Genomic DNA, 20,803 nt, shown 5'->3' with positions numbered 1-20,803 from the left:
ATAAATTATGTATCATATAAATATGATATATAGAAATATAATAGGAATATGATATAGAAATATAATATTTAAATTATTTTCATTATATAATTATAAATATAATAATATGTTTATATAATCATTGGGGCCTCTAGGAATGGGTATGCAGATTCCAAAATCAAACTAAAGGATCCTATTGGCTCCATTCTTCATGCAAGGCTTTTGAATCAGTTTTTGCACAAAATAACCTGATAGCCTTGGAATAATTGAGCTTGCACTCATACGAGTCAAATAATATCTTTTCAGTAAATAAGGACATAATTGTTTTTGAATATGTAGAGTACTAGCCTCGTAACTCATTAAAATGAGCAAGATCAGTATGGTTAAAACCCAGCACGTCATTTTGAGAAAATGTTCTTACTGTCAAGTTATATAACTAGAAAACTTTCTGAGGGTTTTGAATCCCATGTGAAAGGACTGGAAAAAATGTTATGACTTTTCCAGAAATAATGAATAGCTAGAATTTGGAATATATGTGGTTTATAAACCTAAGGTAAGTACATGGGTATAATGTGGATTGTATTATATATAACAGTGTGGTTGGGAAACTAAAGGAAATGACCTCTTGACATACCTTCCACCTCCATCATTCTAAGACAATAGCTCGTCAATAATGCTCTGAACAAGGTCAGACATAACACACATACTTTAAGGGCCTCTTTTAAGTAGGCAAGTCTTATAACAGTCCCCAAAGGAACATAAACTGTGAGTCTCTTAGAGAGAGGAGGAGACTTCCAATTCCCTAGCAATGCCTTCTCTCTAGTCCCCTAGATTTTAATTTTAGGGATTTATAGCAAACACGCTACTTGAGAGAGACAGGTCATTTGGCTTGGAATAAAACCAGTAAGTGATTAAAATTAACCTTCCTAATTATACACCAATGTCATAGTACTGGAATGCTGTTGTAAAACACTTTCTGAAAAATTTTACATTTTTCCTTAATTTAGATCAGTGGCTGAGTTTAAAGGCAGCTGAAACTCAGCAGAAAACCTTTCTGGGAAGGTCCCACCTGCCGTGCCTCCCGGTGACCTGTGCTAAAAATTACTCTATAATCAAATCTTGCTGCTTATACAACTTACCTGGAGTTATCAAGGTCTCATCATCACTTGGGTGTGTGCTGTGGGCCCTCAGCTGGTGAGAAAATGTTAAGAGCTCACTAACCCTTAAGATATTGTAGATGTAATTCTTTTCATACCCCCTGCCAAGCAAAGTGGCACAGTTAAAAATGGCAGGAGTAGTTCATTTTTTAATGACTGTAGAACATTTCTCTTGGGACTTTATGGAAATTAGGGAATTTATTGTGAGTCAGAGCCAGACTAAAAACTGGAAAGGATATGGGGAACCAAAATGACCCTAATATGGAAATATGCCAAGTACCATCATGGTGAGGGAACATTAGTACAAGAAAAGATGATGTTCAAGATTTCTTCCCACAAAGACCACCAGAAGTGATGCCCAACTTTTCACTAAGGGTTTGGATGAGACAGCATTTTGCCAGAAAGGAGAATGATTTGAAGGAGAAGGGAGACGGAGAAGCCAAGAGAAGGTGTCCACAAATTGTGAAGGATAAACAGATTCACTGGTCCATGTAGTTACAGTAATATGAAAAAATAGAGAAATAAACCAAATTTGGACTCCATGTTGCTGTAACGATTGATATATTTAATTTGTTGTTCAGTCGTTTCAGTTGTGTCCAACTCTTTGTGACCCTATTTGGGGTTTTCTTGGCAAAGATACTGGAATGGTTTGCCATTTTCTTCTCCACCTCATTTTATAGATGATAAAACTGAGGCAAATAGGGTTAAGTGATTTGTCGCACAGTTAGTAAGTGTCTGAGGCCAGATTTAAACTCAGTAAGATGAGTCTTCCTGACTCTAGGCCCAGCATTCCATCCATGGTAACACCTTAGCTGCCCTATTACTTAAGTAGCAGTAGTTTAGAAAAAAAATAAAAACCAAATCACAATGTAGATAATGGACTTCACCAAAGACATTTATTAAAATCCCTAAAAACTCTCTCCTTTGAGTTTTCACAATACCTAGAGGCAAATGTTAACTCTCCTTTCTAGATAAAGAAAATTAAGCATAGCAAGATAGCATGCAGATTCGAAAGTTACTCAGAACTACCAATTTGAGTGAAGCAGTTAGGCCTCCTAATTTTTTCCATTACATCAGACTCCATCCCTAAAAAGACTTTCCTATCCAGTACTCTGCCCAATTTACTCCTCCTGCCCCCCCCCCACAAATAGCCTTTAAAATCTGCTCCAACAGTAGTGAAAAGTTTACTCATTGTTAGTGTTTGCACATGGGCTTCCATGGTACAATAAGAATGTGTGACCTCTAAGGGGAACAAGTGCTCTGGTTCTACCCGCAACTGCCAAGCCAGTTTAAATGAAGGGATTAATACTGAAGGCGATTGACTTGTCACTCTGGAGCACTCCTGTTCCTTTGGAAAAGCTGTAAGTTGAACAAAACCATTGGTCTTCTCAGACATCAGGACAATAATGCTCAGCACCCAGTGTTCCTGTAAGCTGCTGGTGCAAGGCGTTGTCGTTAGGCAGCATTTGCAGGGGCCTCATCGTGACAAGTTTATAGGCACTTCAGCATTAATAGTATGACTGCCAAAAGAGCTTCAATACCTTCTCAAGTGTGCTTTCCAAATGAAACACGTGCTTTTTTATTTAAGCTGTAAAATTCTTTGGGTCTCATTCACTTAGCCTTAGTACCTTCACAGAACCAGTCACTTAAATCATTCTTTTATTTGCTCAGAAGCCATAGGGGCTGGATTTTGTTTTTTCTTTTTAATTATAGCAAATGAATAAAAATCAACAGATAGCTTCGGCTACAATTACCCATTGTATTGAGCCATCTTATAATAATAGTTAGGTGGTTAACTTCTTCAGGTTGGGTTTGACATAGAAGTGTTTGAGGTGGGGTGGGGGGAAACATCAATGAATGCTCTCTATGTATATGTATGTATATATGTATACACATATATACACACAAAAATATACATATATACCTACATATATGTTATGTGTATTATGATACTCCTGGTATAGGCAATTCTACATGATTTTTAAAAGTCTACCTAAAAAGATTCTAAAAACTTTTAAAATGTCATATCAATGAATAGTGGGTGTCGGGAACATCCTTTTTGTCCAAATGAAACTTTCTTGTAGATTTTGTCTAATTTATGTTGTCTTTTTGCATAGATTAATCTTCAGGGTGAAGATATAATATTATATATTACAATATATAATTATGTTATTATATAATTGTATAATTATTTCATATATATCACATAATTATAACACAATATAACATAATTCCCCAATATAACATTTCTAAAGCATGCAGATTGGAGGGGTTAGGTGAGATTAGGGTGTGGTTCATCTTACTAAATTTCTGTAAAAGTTATAGGTGATGTTTAATCTGTAAGTCTCATATTTGTAAAAACTGCAAAGGGGATGTCTCTACCTATTCCTTCTTCTTTAATAGAAGTATTAAGGAAAATGACTTAAAGTACATAAAGTACTTCCCAGTCTTAAAGCGCAATATAAGTGATTAATTTTGTTAGTACTGGTTACAATGCCAGTAGAAATGGAGTATGTATGCCTCCATACTTTGCAAGAAATTCTAGATAAACTGGCATTCAGAATTGTTCTTGAATAAACATTTACACAAGCAAATGTTATACTGAATTTTTCAGTATTACTACTGGATTAAAAAAAGAAAGAAAAAGAAAAAAGGACCACCTGGTCCCTAAACAGATGACAGTTTATCTTTTCAAGGGAAAGTGGAAAATGTGTAGGGGGATGAAGAGAGCCAGACTTAGTATATGTGTGTGTGCATAAAGTGTGTGTGTGTGTGTATGTATATGTATGCATACACACATTTATATATAATTTTATGATCTATAATATATTATATATAATCTATAATATCATTCTATATAATCTATTATTACATATTATATGTTAATATTTTAAAATTAACAGGGAATTGAACTAAAATATATAGATGATGAGAAGACCTACCTGCCTTCCATGAGCCCAAGTCATTTAGAAGGACAAATTACATTCTCAGCTTATTTTAATAAGAAGTGGCATTTGGTAGTGGATAGAATACTGGACCTGGGAGAAGGGAGAGAGGGGTTTAAATCCTCTCAGACATTTACTGGTTGCATGACCTCAGGCAATTCACCTATACACTCTGGGCCTCGGTTTCCACATTTATAAAATGAAAAGATTGGACATGATGAAGGTTCCTATTAACTCTAAATCTCCAGCATGATCCTATGAAAGAATTTGTGGGATATAAATGCTTCATTGCTGCTAGTGATCTTTGACAAACTATAGTCAGTGGAATAGTGACCACTGGACTGGAGATGGATCAATATTCTCCCAGTTTTCAAATGTTTGGCAGGAGGGGTGGTGTATTGGGGCGGGTTTGAGGAGAGATAGATGCTTCTGATGTCAATTCTTACTAAAAACTTGGAATGCATTAAAGGTACAATTTGTGAGCACTTATATAAAATTAAGAGATCACTAAGATCTAGTATGAGTTCATTATTGAACTACTAAATCAGGGGAGAAAGTATAATTGGAGTTCAGCAAGATATCTGACAAATGTATCATGGTGTCTCTGGGTATAACATGAAGAAATATAGACTGGATAAGAACAGTTGGATTCAGAACTAGTTGAATAAGGCCAAAGAGTCTTGATTAACAAAATCAGTATGTAGTATCTCAAGAGTTCTGCCCTTGGCATTTATTCCCGCCTATCTGAAAGCCCACAACGGTGAAGCACCTTGTTCAAGGCTGAAGTGCTAGACAGTGGCAGACCTGGGACTAACATCCCAGGGGTGTTTCCTCACTCTTCCTCCAGGGATGCTTCCTCACAAAACCACACTGATGCTGAAGAAGCCCTTCAGGTCTGAAAACTGAAGGGGAAATGTAGATTCATTTCTTTTGTCTACCATCTGATTTCCTTTATACAACTATTGACTACTTACTTTTATAAACAGAAGCAAGCGTTGATTTTCCCAGATGTAGTTCACCTCCTCAAAAGACTAGTCCCCAGATTCTATACCTTGAGAGTCTGTATCTATAATTTATAGCTATAGACCATTCTTACTCTTTCTTTTATGGACCCAGGTGAAGTTTATATACTACTTTAGATTTTTCCTTGCACTGTTACAATTTGATCTTTGAAATAATGGTATGACATAGCCAGTGGAGGGAAAAAAATTGTGACCATCATTATGCAAATGAGAAAGACTCCAAGAACATACTATGGCTAGACCAATCATAAAGCTTACAGGTGTAAGAGGTGGCTCTTAAAGCCAGATTTTTTTTCTTACTACAAAATCAGTGCTCTTTCCCTTATATCAATCAAATACTATGTAAAAGGAAGCTAGTATTATATTACAGCAATTTCTAAGTGTTTCCTCCAGTTCAAGTATCTTGTAATTTGATGACAATTACAAGCAGAAAAGCAGGGCCACCAAGAAGTGAATGGAAGGTGTTGTGTGAATCCAGAATTGTGAATTCTTGGTTGGACCAGATGACCTTTGAGGAGTCTTCTAGTTCTAGATCTTCTATAGTCCTATGTAGTTTAGAATCTTGTGTAGTTAGCTCTAGGATGGTGGATAGAATGTAGGGTATAGAATAAGTAAGATCTAGATTCAAATCCCGCCTCTGACACTTAAAACTTTCATAACTAGTTTAAGCAGGCCACTTAATGTCTATCTGCCTCCCGTGGACTAAGTAACAGGAGGTTCCAATCAACACCTGCATTGGTGGAAGACTCCCCCCCCCCCCCCCCAGTCATCCCTTGTCCAGTTACCCCAATGAAATTATAGACATCTCTTCACAAGGCTATTTACATGGCTACTATATAACATTACTAACCTTATTAGGCCTTTCTAAAAAGTTATCTAGTAGTTTCTGGTCATGGGATAATCTTTATAGTAAGTGTTATATTGGTACTTCAATATATCAATGCCCTTGGGTGCAGTCAAATTTGGACTCTCCTTACCCTGGTCTACTTTGCACAGTCCATTTCACACTGAATAATTTTTTTCAAATTAAATGTCATTTGTTCATGTAAGTTATCACTAAAAGAAGAAAAAAGTACAACACTTAAAAGAAACAAAAGCCTATGTGATGTTAAATGAAGAAGTGACTCAGTATTCTGGTAACATTCATTTTATAAAATACCTTACAAGAACAGATAAAGTACTTGAGGTTACATAATAACCAGAACTGGAAAAGAACATTGAATAAAATATAAATTAATTGAACACATAACTATATTTGCCACATGTTAGACAAATTTTTAAAAGTACTTTTTCTTTGCTGATAAAATAGTTATTTGGAAGAAAACCCTTCAATATGCACTCGATTTCTGTCTTTTTTTTTTCTGGAAACTTTTTCTAGAAGCTTTAAATCCCAGGTTAACAGGCAGTACCTGAAACTATTTAAAATATATACTGTAGTTTGCTTCCAAATCTGTCAAGCTTAAGACAAATTTAAAATATAACCAAGTCAGATACTAAGTGCAAAGTAAAGCTTCAAGTTGAAAATTCGATAGAAAAAAAAATTCCAAACAACTACAGGAAATGCTTCTGGTGCGTAAAAAAATTCACATTATGAAGAAATCTTTGCCAAGTGTTCTTGGAATGTGAAATACTGACACAATTATAAAAAGTGGGCCCTTGGGAGTTACGATCAGGGCTCTAATGACCGTTTGCAACGTGTGAAGGGACAGGAATAGGAAAGAAGTAATAGTAAGAGCCATGTCTTTGGAAGGGAGTTGGGCTGAAGCTATGCATGGACACTGCTCTGGTTAACTTTCTGAGAGTCTGGACAGGATCTAAATCTTATTTTCCTACCAGTACAATAACAGACATAAAAAAAAAAGAAACAGCAGAAGCTGGAGATCAGTGAACTGGAAAGCCAATGGAGAAAGTCTGCCCACAAAAAAACCCCACAGGAATTTAAATTTCATCCACTCACCCTTTTATCATACAGGACACTAATCAAAATAAACAATTCTGCAGATATTTTTGACACATCGAGAAAAATATATATATGTACCTTCTTAGGTTACAGGCACATAAAATCTGGACCATTTCTAACTACAGAAACACAACTTTTTATCAGGTAGAGGGAGTCTTTAGCATCTTGGATATTTTCAAAATATTCTGATGTCCCCTATAAAAGAAAGCAACAGTTCTTTCAAACTTAACATCTCATATTTAACATAATGCTTGATGTGTCCCTTTTCTCTGTTGCTGAAGAATTTCTGATTGGTTCTTTTGAGATGATAAAACTAACACAAACTGTGGAACACAAAACTAGACATTATGATCAGTCAAGAAGTTTTCTGTGCATGACAGTAGTTTTTACTTTAAAATAGTGCTCACTGATTTGAAGATCTTTTTCAAATTTATTAAATGTCAAACTATCTTCACTGACAGATATGTGAAGGCTCACTTTTAAGTTCTGAGAACCTGAAACCTGTGGAGGTTGTAATGCATTATTTTTTCATCATTTCTATGAGGGCAGTAGGAACAGTAGGAACTGTTATTCTAAGAAAGAAGCAACTTGTATGTTAATAGCACACATGATCAGAAATTTCTTTAAAGTGGCCAACATATGATACGGTATTTCTTTTGTGAGGTAACCAATGCACAAAACTGAAAGCTGTGCATGCTGTGAAAAGAAAAGTGAAGAAATTAAATTACTGCAATCCAGGAGAGGGAAAAGAAAAATAGAGTCATGTGGGGCTTTGGCATACTGATTCACAGGATGAACATAGAATGCAAAAGCAAATGCCCCTTTCAGGCCTATCAGCAGTTGAGAGACATCTGCAGAAAGCAAGCAAGAGAACTGAAGAGCCAAGACTTGTGTCTGCACAAGTCTCAAGCCTCTCTGATCATCTCCTATTGTGGAACCCAAAGATTAAAAATAGATAGGTGCTTGTCTGAAAAGGATAGTGCTTACAAATCTGTGCCCTGTACCCCCTGCCACCAACTATGTTGGGAGCATTGGAATTAGTTTTGGGTAATGCTAACATCCACTGGGCTTGTTTTTTATTCAACATTTTATGTCGGATGTTTGGTAAATATTCCTTAAAATACTGTAGACTGCAGGTACACTTATCCCTGATGTCAGACTTCCTAGTGAGATATCTTTTACAACATATTATGCTGATGAAGAAGCAGAATGGCAGAAGACACTACTAACCTCAAGATTAGTTTATATTAGAAAAGAATAATCTTAGGTGGGACAGGCAGTTTAAAATGAAGAAAAGAGCTCATTGATTTAGCTTTATCTTATTTCCCATTATTCTTTCTGTAAGGCAAAGGAATATGAAAATAGCCCTGAAATCCAAAAAGAACTATTTGAAAAATACTCAGTCTTCTAAAATTAGGGCACATTTTTGGGAACAGAAGATCAGACAGGTAACAGTGAAAGATTAGTCTAGGGTCAGCTAGTGACAGGTTGTGCAGTGCCTAAAATGGTGCTGACTACGTGTAGCAAGGCCTTCATACTTGCCAGCCAATTGATTAAAATTTGAAAATGGCTTCTCAAAAACCACCTCTGTATGATAAGACCAAGAGATTTTTGGAACCTTCATCTAATTAGAAGGGGCAAAGAGGGAGTGAATCTACGAATTAAATATGGATTCTAATTTGAGTTCACAAGGAGGAAATTACTGGGAACTCTGGGAAAAAATATTGCCACAGTAGCATTAGCACTTAACAGGGCATCAAAGATTTAAAGTTTCCAAGCTAATATGAACTGGTTCCTGAAGCCATTATGAACCAAGGATAATCATTCAAACAGGAAATGAACTGTATTCCATTCTGGAAAAAAGGTTTGACCATAATTTTACGTGAAAATTATTAATATAATTCAAAGAAGAGGCCCCATTACTCAGTCTGCCCAAATGTAGTGCAGACATAAATAGCAGGTGACCTCATTAAATAACTTCAGTACAGCATAATCCTATGCATTTGGATTTCACCAATAACTGCGGCAGTTGTATGGTGATTTCTCTTAGGTTTTGCAGAGCTGTGATGCCCTAGATCAGGATTTGGCAGATGAAACATCCCAATATCTACAGTAAAAAGAAAGGTAGTTTTCTATCACTGCGCAAATACCTCAGAAAGGATAGTTCCTTGATAAAATAATGCATTATACATTCAGATTCTACCCCCCTTATTTCCCTCCCACCACCCCAAACTGATGGTTTCAGAAGAAAAGACTCAGTAGTGAAGGCCACATACTTTTTTTTTTTGCATTTGTTCACTAAAATTAAAAAACCATTAACACATATCATAAATTGGAAAATCAGAAATGGGCATGTGGAAGGAAAGATCAGATTGAAATAAAACCTGATGATTCTGCTGATGATTGGGTGGGAGAAAAGTTACTGGGAAACACTACAGTGGACCGGACTACACTATGAAGGGTCACATACAGGAACACAGTACAGATATCAAATTAAACAAAACAAAACAAAACTGTAACTTGCCAACTTGTAAACAAGGAAAAGCATTTCACAGATTCAAAGTTCAAGGGAAGTAAACTTCTTTAAATTATTTTTTTTGTCAGTTCAACCCTGATTTAAAAGTATGGCTAGCAAAAATATTGTAAGCCGCACGCAGCCCATTTACATCTTCAGTAGAGCAGCTGTCTTCCTTTGATAAGCTGTACCAGCCAGGCTCTCTTCTAAGGATGCAAAAGAGAGAAAAAAAAAAAACTTTCTCTTTTGAAATCCATCTTGCATTTGCTCTCACTTCCACATTCCCAGAATTCCTCATCTGCTGATTTATATCTGAGAGATTCAGAATCCAGGTTGCTATAGATTTAGCCTTGGAGAGACAGGAGGAGGGAAGGCAAATTCTCTTAGGATGCTACGGGCCACATCAACATTGTTCTGGGCTATCTCCAGGGCTCTTTTCACCTCTTCAAAGGCATAGCCCTCTCCCATAAGTTTTGCAATTTTTGCATCAACATTTTCCAATGCTGCTTCAGGACCGTGGGCTTTTCTGTGGTGAATTTCTGGTGCAGTCTTGCGGGGGCGTGGCTTAGGGGGTCTGGCAGGAGCTTGTGAACCATCTGTGTTAAAAAAAAAAAAAGAACATTGATATATAATAGGAAAGAGGGGCTTCTCCCCTCAAAGGTACTAATTTTGCAATAACATGGTACAATTAATTCACAAAAGCTCAAAGCATTTTACAAATAACATTTCATCAAATCTTCACAATACTCCTATAGAAGGCTGGAAAAAGGGAGGGAGGGAGCTATTATTCCCATTTGTAAGATGAGGAAGCCCAGGCTATTATAAATAAATATCAGAACTGAGAAAATAACACTAATTCACAGTTTTGTTTTCTTGGTCCACAAGAATGGAATGGGGGAGAAAACCAACCAATTAGGCATCCATGAGATAAAACCCTTATTTCCCTCAACACTACAGTCATTTCACTGTACAGAGAAAACAAATCCACTGGCATGAGATTATGTTTCTCTAGGAATGCTCTCTAATTAAGTTACTGTGGGATCAAATGAGATATTTTTAAAAATCGCCTAGCTCAGTGCCTGGAACATAGTAGGTGCTATGTGACTACTTATTAGTAGAGACAAACACATGACTGCAAGGTCCCAGAATTCAGAGACAAAAACAAAAGAAACAATGGGTCACTGAATCTACTGCTGGCCACGGCAGGGATGCTTTGAGTAGACACATTTTAGGGTCTCCTCTTTTGTTTTTCAATTTCACAGGATCATGGATCCAGAGATGAAAGGGACCTCAGAGGTCCTGTAGTCTAATCCCCTTCTTTTAAAGATGAAGAAACTAAGGCCCAGGGAGAATAATAAGTAACTTGCCTAAGATCACACAGGTACTAAGGGTCAGAGGTGAGATTTGAACCCAGGTCTTCTAATCCTAGAACCAGACTCTTTCCACTATATTGTGATGCTTTCCTGTTGGTAAGAATTCATGTTTTGATGATAACTGGGGGAAAAAGTCAAAACAGCATGTTTCCAATATGCTTTAAATCAATGGATCAAGATGACAGTAACTTTGGTGATTTGCCCAAATCCTTTTAATTCATTCTCTATCACCAAAACTGAAAACATTAAGTAGTCTTGTTATAGGAAAAGTACAAAGAGCAGAAATGTAGGGAGTAAAGACTACATTAACTTAACTTTCAGTTGATTCCCATGATGAGAGCAGTTTGTCAAAGTTAAATAAATGACAGGGAAGCCCGAGAGAGAAGAGCAATGTTAACAGGATAAAGAAAATTAATTACAAGCAAAAATTCTACACTGATCTCTAGGGCATGATCTAGCTTACTTGAGAGAGCACTTTAATCAGCTATTTCTAAAAATACAAATGGACTGCCTAAGAAAGGGTTAAGAGGATAAAAATAAAATTTTAAATTATACCTACCCCACCAAATATTACAATTTGTATAAATAATGGAATATTCCTAACAGAAGCAATAAGAGTAAGAATAACAATAAGTCTAACAATCACATTAGTATATCTCTACTAGAATATCTCAAAGGCACAGGGAATTGAGCATACTCATTCATTCTCAACCACGACACTACTGAGTCCAGAAAACAAGTCTTCCTGGCCACATTTCGGTCAGTCTCGATCCTCTTGCATTCTTCCAACTCAAGTGAATACTACTGGGTAGGTGGGGTAAGGAGGGGAGAATCCATCTAGAAGCTGCTTCAGGAGTCAACTGTTCTTAATGACATTTCCAATGAAATGAAACCATTTTGAAATTATTTTGTTTTCTTTCCTTTCTCCCCTACCTCCTTTATAACCAGGAGTAGAACCATGATGGTTTTCTACCAAACATGAACTTTCTGTCAATTATAAATTCAAACAAGATCAAGATAACATACTTAAAAAAAAAGGCCCGAGAAACCATACAATAACAGCAACAAAAGCAAAGGATGATGTTATGGGAACTCAGAATAAAACTAAATAACTGTTCAAGTTTTATTATTTTATGTTTTTTTATTACTTTATGTATTTTGTGATTATGACTAAGACTATGTGTGTATACACATATATGAAAATTTCTAGTTACTATTAAAATTGTTCTGTTCATGCATTTGTAATAACCCATGCTTATTATTAGTAAATTGCTAAGCATGTGAGGTTTGTTTTGAGGTTACATTAATTTTCCTATTAACTATTTCCATTATAGTCAGCATAGTGGTCAGCGTGAGGGACCTGGAATCAGGAAGACTTGAGTTTGAATATGAACCCAGACACTTGCTAGCTGTGCTTGGGCACAAGGTTTAGTTTGCTATCGCATCTGTAAAATGGGAATATATAGTACCTGCCTCACAGGGTTGTTGAGAGGATAAAGCAAGATGATATAGGTAAAGTACTTTGCAAAATCTAAAGCATGATTCTATTTCTAGCTTTTATGTCATGGAAAAGTTGACAATAAATTACCTTTCAGGTTTCTAGTTATTTTCCATAAAAGACCACACTTTTTTTTTTAATCAAACCTTTCTCTGACTTGGGATCAATTACAAAAGAATTCATCTGTTCTAATCTTGTCTCTTCTGAGACAGCTATCTGACAGAGAGGGCAGGCAACAGAACTTCAAGTTATTTTGCTATTGTCTTTCTAAGCTCTTTTCCTGTGTGCCACAGATTAGAAAAGTGTGGCTCTAATCAGGGTGAGGAATATATCTAAGGACTAGCATTGCAGGTGACCCTAAAAAGAAAAACTGTAGCAAAGGCTATGTATTTTCAACTTCTGGTTTTAGTCTTCAGCTATATAGGCACTGCTATCACTGGCAAAAACAAAATGCCATTGTGTAATAATAAATCATAGTTGGGGCGGCCAGGTAGCAGAGCGAGTAAGAGCACCGGCTCCAGTGTTGAGAAGACCTGGAGATCGAATCCCGGGCTCAGACACTTAGCACCCACCCAGAAACACCTGGCCGTGTAACCTTGAGCAAGTTACTTAACCCCAATTGCTTAGGGGCAGCCAGGTGGCTCAGCGAGTAAGAGCACCGGCTCCAGTGTCGGGATGACCTGGATCAAATCCGGGCTCAGATACTCAGCACCACACCCAGAAATAACTGGCCGCATAACCTTGAGCAAGTTACTTAACCCCTATTGCTTAAAATAATAATAATAATAAATCATAGTGTCTTGGTAAGTTACTGATAAGAGGTTCTAGAATTTTCACATAAAACCTAAAGGAAAAGATTCTTTACTTATACAGTAAGATGATAAAGTTTCAAGTAACCTTATTGAACACTGGGAAGAAAGTATTTTAGGAAAAATAAAAACAAATTAATTCTTGTAATTTTCAATCAAAGAAATTTCACGATATGTTGGATTCAAAGGCACGCAGATGTACTGAGAATATCAATTGGAAAATAGGGCTTAAAAAACTTGAGTAAAATCAAGATTTTCAACAGATAAGACTTCTCTCAAATCAGGTTGTTTTTACACTAGCATAAAATACAAAACAATGATAGCAATATAAATGATGAGAATAACAATGGCAGCCAGCATTTCTTTAAGCACTTACTATGTATCAGGCTCTGTGCTAAGTGCTTTACAAATATTATCTGGTTTGATTCTCACAACCACCCTGGGAAGTAGATCCTTTTATTATCCCCATTGTACAGCTGAGGAAAGTGAGACAAGCCAAGGTTAAGTGCCTTGCCAAGGTCATATGGCTGGTAACTCTTCCTGACTCTATGTCTAGTGCTCTATTGACTTTACCACTTAGCTGTTCCAATGAACCCTCTCCTCTGGTCCTGTCTACTAATCAAATTTCCATTTACCTTAAAATAGAACTAATATCTCCTTTAAGATCTCCATTAATTCTTAAAAGTTTCTTTGTATCAACGAACTGCATCATGTATAGGATGCAACTGAAGCCGCCCAGTTTCATCTGCTCTGAGAGATGCTGGCACCTAGAAAGGGCAATATCTCACTATTTTGTCATGTTAAGTTCCTTTATAATAACTGAATTCAACTAAGCATTTTAAATTCAGTATCTGACTAATTCAAGTTCTGTGCGTAGTTTCCAACTATAGACCTGTTTTAATGGTGGACCAGAATGACAGCCCTATCTGTGGACAAAAATCTACCTTGATTTAGAAATCTAATGGATATTGAAAAAAAAAAAAGGAAAAATAGAAACCCCCATAGTCTTTAACAGTGCATTTAAGTTTTAAAATAAACTTTGATTACTCTTGTTTTTATAAAGATGGAATGTCTACTAAATGTCTCACTGTATTCCTGATGCTCTACAATGTGCTCTAAAGTCATGGGCCTTCATCACTTCTTCAATGACTCAGAGGTAAGTATCTTCTTAAACTTCTTCTTTGGTACAACTTCATCTATGTACCTGGGAATTATTTACATCTTTTTTGAAAATATAGTCATTCCTCTATGGTAAGAGAATAAGATCTGGTACTATCAAATTTTTTTTTTTGGTAAGACAGTCAAGGTTAAGTGACTTGCCCAGGGTCACACAGCTAGTAAGTGTCAAGTGTCTGAGGTCACATTTGTATTTGGGTCCTCCAGACTCCAGGGCTGGTGCTCTATCTACTGCACCAACTAGCAGCCCCTTGGCACTATTAAATCTTAAATCTCCTCTCTGCCACTAAAATTATGCATATTCTTGGGTAAATCATTTAGCTTCTTAATATTTTCTACTTACCATAGCTATAAAATGGGAATGTTACCACTGCTGACTCTTTAGTAGAGGGTAGTAGGGATTAATTAATATCATCATCTACAACGTAAGAGCTAAGGAGACTATGAACATGAAGGCAATAGTTTCATATCTAGTTTGGCAATTACTATCCCCCAAAGCTATGGAATAAGAAATAGTGCCAATTATCATAAAGGTCATGTGAGGGAGGAAAACACAAGATTTATTATAAGCCTCTAATTCTACACTAAGCTCACAGTCAAGCACAGTATCAATTAGCAAGAAGTGTTAATCTGAATATGTGTAAAGATTTCTTTAAGAATCTGGGATTCTGAGTTGATAATTAAACAGCTATGCTTAGCAAACCAACTGAAAGGCCATTTCTCTATTGCAGCAGCGGTGTTTATGGAGTTCTTTGCTCCAGCTGTCAGATGTTCCACAGGTCTGGTGTTATTTGTTCATTTTTAACAATGCCCTTCAAGAGTTTCAAGTACCTAACATCATTTGATCATGCAGGTGAGTGGAAAGGAGCAATGACATGGCTGTGAAAAACTTTAATCATCCCCAAATTTTTATTTCATGTAGCTTTTGTCATGTTAATATAAGATTTCAAAGTAATGAGATTTTTTTTTTAAACATAAAGTACTTAGACATCCAAACAAATAGCATCCCTTTTAGTTACTCTGGAAGCTATCTAGTGATGTGAATAAAATTTTCATCACCTAGACCACTGCTTCTTAAACTTTTTCCACTAGTGACTCCATGGGGTCACAACCCATAGTTTAAGAAGCAATGACCTAGACACATCTCTGAATGATCCCTCTGGAAACTGATTTCAGAAGCAACTTAGAAACTCAATATTATCCAGCTGTATCATCAACCTTATTTAGTAGACTTGACTCTGAAACAATCTGTACCAGTTTCAAAAAAAATCAAAATTTTTTCATTAATGAGGATATTGAAAAGAATCTCTTGTAGGCTTCCTAAAGAGAAGTTGTAAAAATGTTTTCGGTAAATGGCAATATAGTGGGCAGTGTTTGTTTGGATATATAAATTCTGGTATGTTTGTTTAAACAATAGCCACAGTGTGTTAAGAGTCACACCTTGCCCAGTTTTCCAGTTGATTTACCTTCCTAATTATATTTTGCTTCAGCTGATGTGGGACTCATTTTTCATTCACAGAGGACATACCACATAAGGAGGGGTGGCCTAGAAGAGGGCTGGAGAGAATGGGGAAGCCCATCTAATGTATTTTAACTAATACAGACAGATAAATTAAGAGCTGAATTAATATACTGCTATTTTGTAGAGAAGGAAAGCAAAGAACATAGAGGTTAAATAGTTTGTCAAAGGTCACATAGACTATAATGATCAAGGATGCAGGTCACTGGATTCCTAGCCCAATGTTCTTTTTTAAATAGGTATTTCATTCTTTAATCATCTTTATAACCTTCATCTGTCTTAGTCAATGCCATTTAGTGCAATTGTCAGCATAGCATGGAAACCCAGAGCAGCAGGCTTCCATTTTGTAGCCTCTGGTCTTCCCCATCTCCCTAGAATCCTTGACCAGATTAGAATTTGGAAGTAATCTTAATCCCACCAAGAAATATAAAGCTTTGACCAGTTCAGGAGGCATGTCCTTACTTTTCATCTTCATTAAGGATGTGCTCACATTGTAATCAATCCCTCTGACAAATAATTCAAAACTACAACTCCTAAACGTGTGCATTTGTTCCTTTTGTAACCACAGAATTTCGTTTTTTTTCTCGGAACTCTTAGAATCTCTCTCTAAGTGAAATTACTTGCAACATAATGAATATATTTCTGATAGACTTTAGCTAAGGGAGAAACAATTTTCTTTCATGGTAGATACCGTTAGGTATGCTGTTGGAAATACTTTTTTTAAATTAATTATTGGATATTTGTTTAGAGAAAAATGTAACAAGCATCCTTGAATTGTTAAAAAAAAAAAAGAGCATTTCTACAAAGGACAACAGAGGATCCTTTCCCATTTCTCCCTAGTTGTTAGTTCCCTTTTAACTCTCAAATTATACTTAAAAAAACAAACCACAAAAACCTTATCGATGTACATGCAATAATCCTTCAGCAGAATGGACACTCCTTGAAGTCAAGATTTTTTCTGTTTGTCTTTGTATCTTCAAAACCTAGCTTAGTCCAGTGCCTTGCATACAATGGATGCTTGCTGTTACTGAACTGGGCATGATACACAATCACCATGCATAAGAAGACACTATAGAGTTCAGTCAAAATCACCATGAGTCCAAACAGATTAGATTGGAAATTCTGAAGAGTTTTATGCCATTACAATGAAATTAGTTTCTTTATGAAGCAATATACACTAAAGGAATTCAAGAGCTGCTAAATTAAAATTTCCTTTAAAATGATACTAAATATTTTCCAATTATAAATCTGAATATAGAAAATTTGAATATATTTTGAATAGTATATACTTTTAATATATATTTATGTCCAATATATTAAATTTGAATATAGAAAATTATACTAAATACACTTCAAAGCTTTATCAACTTTATAAACAAGGCTAGAAAACTTAACATAAAGACATCTTAACTGAATAAAGGTAAAAAAGAGAGTCTTTAAATATTTAGAAAGACAATGTAGGGTGAAAAGCTTGACTATGTTTACATAGTAAATCACTGGCAATGTCTGTATTAGAAATGAAGAGTTCTTACTCTTAGGTATCTATTTTCTTCACTAAAAATAAAAGGGTGTGTGGGAGGAAGGGATTTCATAAGAAATCCAAGAAGTCATGATATTTGAATAGAACTGGAAGGAAAGAATGGTATGTAAATTTAACTGGCTAAAAGATATAAGGAGCCTTATATGCCCTATAAACTATGCCTTTATGAATTCTACTGTAAGATAGATCAGTTAATTCTGGAATTAATTTATTCCATAAACTGGAATTACTGCCACCATAAAAACAACCTTCCAATTATAGAAGGACATGATTTAACATGCAGTTTTCATTTAATTCAAATTAAAATCTTGACATATATCATGCTAGATAATTATGATAGTTAAAGATGAGGATATAACATATGATTTTAGGGGTACTTTTCAGACATAGTTACAGAAGAAAAATATATAGATATGAAGGCAGTATTTATAAGCAATATGTGCTGAATATTGCAGGTACTGAAATTATTAATTAAAAAGAAAGCAGCCTGAAAGAGAATGATGTTATAATGTTAATTTAGTAGAATTAATTTAACACCCCATAACACTGTTGAGAGTTTAAAAAATGTTTTTTGATGAAGAACCTTAAATTATACCATTTCCCTTAAAAGTCTTACCATTAAAGATTATGCAGAAAGACAATCCTTGTGTGAAATGCACCCAAGGTTGCCAAGTGAAAGGAGCTAAGTTGGGGAACATTTGATCCTATTATAAAATTCATTTTCTCTCTCTTGAAATGGAATGGGCAAATATTTCCATACTACTAAACAAGAATAATAAAGATACTGTGGCACAGAAGAGAAAGAGCTGGCCCCAGAAACAAGAAATGGGTTCGAGTCCCACCCCTGGTATAAACTGGCATTGAGATGCTGGACAAACCAAGTAACCTCTTATTCCTTCTACATCCCTTCTCCACCCCTCCTATCCCCCCCCCCCCCCCTCCCAATCTATCATTCTCTAACATTATAAGTTATAGAAGAGGTGTGATTTCCTTTTAGGGATTGTTCCCTATAACACTAATATTACAAGTTTGCCTCACCTTCACAAGTACAATGTAGGAAAATATTTATTTCAAATCAGATTTGGAAGAACTTGTACGGATGTGTTATGAAGTACTGAATTCTATATTATAACCTTGAATTTTCTTAGAATATGATGCTAAAGCTTCAAAAGTATAATGTCCTCTGAGTTTTTTTTCAAGCAAACAATTAAAATTGTGTGGTCTTATACTATCCCAAAGAAGGAAATGAATATGGAGTGCTGGAACACACTTATATACTTACTTTGAAAACCCTGTAAACTATTTTTTAAAGGATTACAAGATAAAGAATTATTATCTGCATGAGCACATGGGTCTAGAAATGAAATTCCTTTCACATATTTCTAACTTGAAATTTCCTTGGAATAGAATTTATATTGTTAAGAATATATTTTCTAAAAATTTTTAACAAGAAAAATTGTGGAAAATTATGGAAAAAATGTGCTAAGGCTTCATTGTGTGTGTAGATTGTATATACATAAATCATATGAAGCACACAGATTCTTTAGACATGGAGATAAGAGGGAAGATTTTATAAATTAGATAGTAAAGTACTTTTGAATCCTTCAGAAAAATTCCTTCCACAGAAATGCTCTATATAAACATGAGTCATTATCATTTATTTAAGGAGCCATAAAAGAAGGAATTGGGTTTGAAAGGTACAGTAGTCATACCCAAATTCTCGTCCTGTCATCTCCAAAAGGACAAAATAAAAACACATTAGCCTCAGCAAAAAAAGACTATTAGAATCCCAAAGACACACAAGCATCCAGTTTCTGTATTTCATATGTAAAGAACTAATCTAGAAGACAAGTTCAATCTATCCATTGGTTTATTAAAATCTGTAATAACCTAGAGGACAGGATGGTAACCCTGTGATCTGCATATGAACAAAGGCTCTAAGTTTCCACTCAATAACAATGCATTTGAGGCCTGAAGATTCAATAACTATAGAGGGAGATCTAGAGAGGTTTAATGATTCTGCAGTTAGGATCACAGGTTTTAAACCTGAAAGAGATTTCAGAGGCTGTCTAATGTAACTCCACATTTTGGAGATGAAGAAACCGAGTTCAACTCAAGTAAAGAGATTTTCCTAAAGTCACAGTTTTACCAGAAGAGTTTTGAACCCTGGTACTCTGACTCCAAGTTCAGGGCTCTCTGAATAAATAGTGAACAAAATTAAAGGCCAATAGAAGCAAATTATAATTTTCCTGAGATCTGTGATATTTATTACAAGAGAACATTGCCACTGTCACACATCTTGGGTAGGGAAAATGACACAACATATGAATAGTGCCCTGGCAGTATCGATTATAAACTATAAATTTCACAGAAATTGATAGCAAAGTAGATATCCAGAGTTCTTAGTTCTCCATTCAAAATGAACTAATGTGTATTTGAGAAGAAAACTGCCTTGATAATATACATGCTGATGAAAGAAATTCCCTAGGGAAATTGAATCTCTCATTTTCTCTCAAAAAATCATTTTACCCTAAATTTGACAACCAAATGATGTCAATATGACTACAGGTATCCCTTTATACAAGGAATAAAGATGTCTTTGAAAGTTAGCTGTTAAATGAAATTCTTTACATAAAAGTTGGTTTTCTATTCCCACGATATAAAAACAGGAAATTGTTCCCTGTTTTACCAATAGACAATTGAGGACGACTTCATTCAGGTAAATTCATGAGTTCATGAACTTAAGTAAGATACTCTATGTAGTTCACTTTTCCCCCCTCACAATGGGTTTTATGCTGCCTTCACCCAGTCACGTTTGTGGACCCATTCCATAACTTTAGAATGATGGCATCAGATAAGAGGGCTGCTGCTCTAGACCCATGATCCTAAATTTTATATTGATCAGACCCCAGAAAGAGTCAGAAGGCACAAGAATGGATCTAAACACTGAGAGAGGGAGGGTCAGATGGACAGAGCTTTCTAGCTGGGGATCTGAGTGACAACAAAGAAGGCCATGTACCCAAATTGGTGAAGCTCTATTTTTGCAAAATTATGTTCTCATAGAGGAGACAGTAAAGGAGCCACAGAGTCTGGGGTTACTGTTCACAAACATTTTCATAATTTACATGTTCTTCTTTTACTCAAAGTGATTGTGCCTTTCTATGATTTGCAAAGTTAGCAAAGTATTACATAAATATTCATTCACAAAATACATCTGTGGGTTGGATGGGATGACTAAGGGCACCAAAATACAGAAGGTAAAAAATTTAAAATAATCTCTTTTAAAGACTGAGTAATTTTTGCACTTTTT

General features: G+C 35.6%; 1 protein-coding gene across 8 annotated transcripts in view; it reads right to left on the bottom strand.

The window, feature by feature from the left end:
* Positions 1 to 6,234: 6,234 nt before the first annotated feature.
* The window catches only part of CBLB (Cbl proto-oncogene B), a 226,288-nt gene continuing 211,719 nt past the window's right edge, over positions 6,235 to 20,803 (bottom strand). For all 8 annotated transcript variants that reach the window (XM_069065293.1, XM_069065296.1, XM_069065299.1 and 5 more), the window contains one exon: positions 6,235 to 10,174. In XM_069065293.1, the coding sequence (XP_068921394.1) occupies positions 9,915 to 10,174 (260 nt within the window). In that variant the 3' untranslated portion in view covers positions 6,235 to 9,914. The remainder of the gene's footprint in view (positions 10,175 to 20,803) is intronic.

Source organism: Petaurus breviceps, unplaced genomic scaffold (assembly GCF_028583685.1).
Source record: "Petaurus breviceps papuanus isolate PSGF00001 unplaced genomic scaffold, PetGlider_PUasm1.0 90683, whole genome shotgun sequence".
NCBI lineage: Eukaryota > Metazoa > Chordata > Mammalia > Diprotodontia > Petauridae > Petaurus > Petaurus breviceps.
The sequence above is the reverse complement of the archived record's forward strand: the minus strand, read 5'-3'. Positions and strand labels throughout refer to the sequence as shown.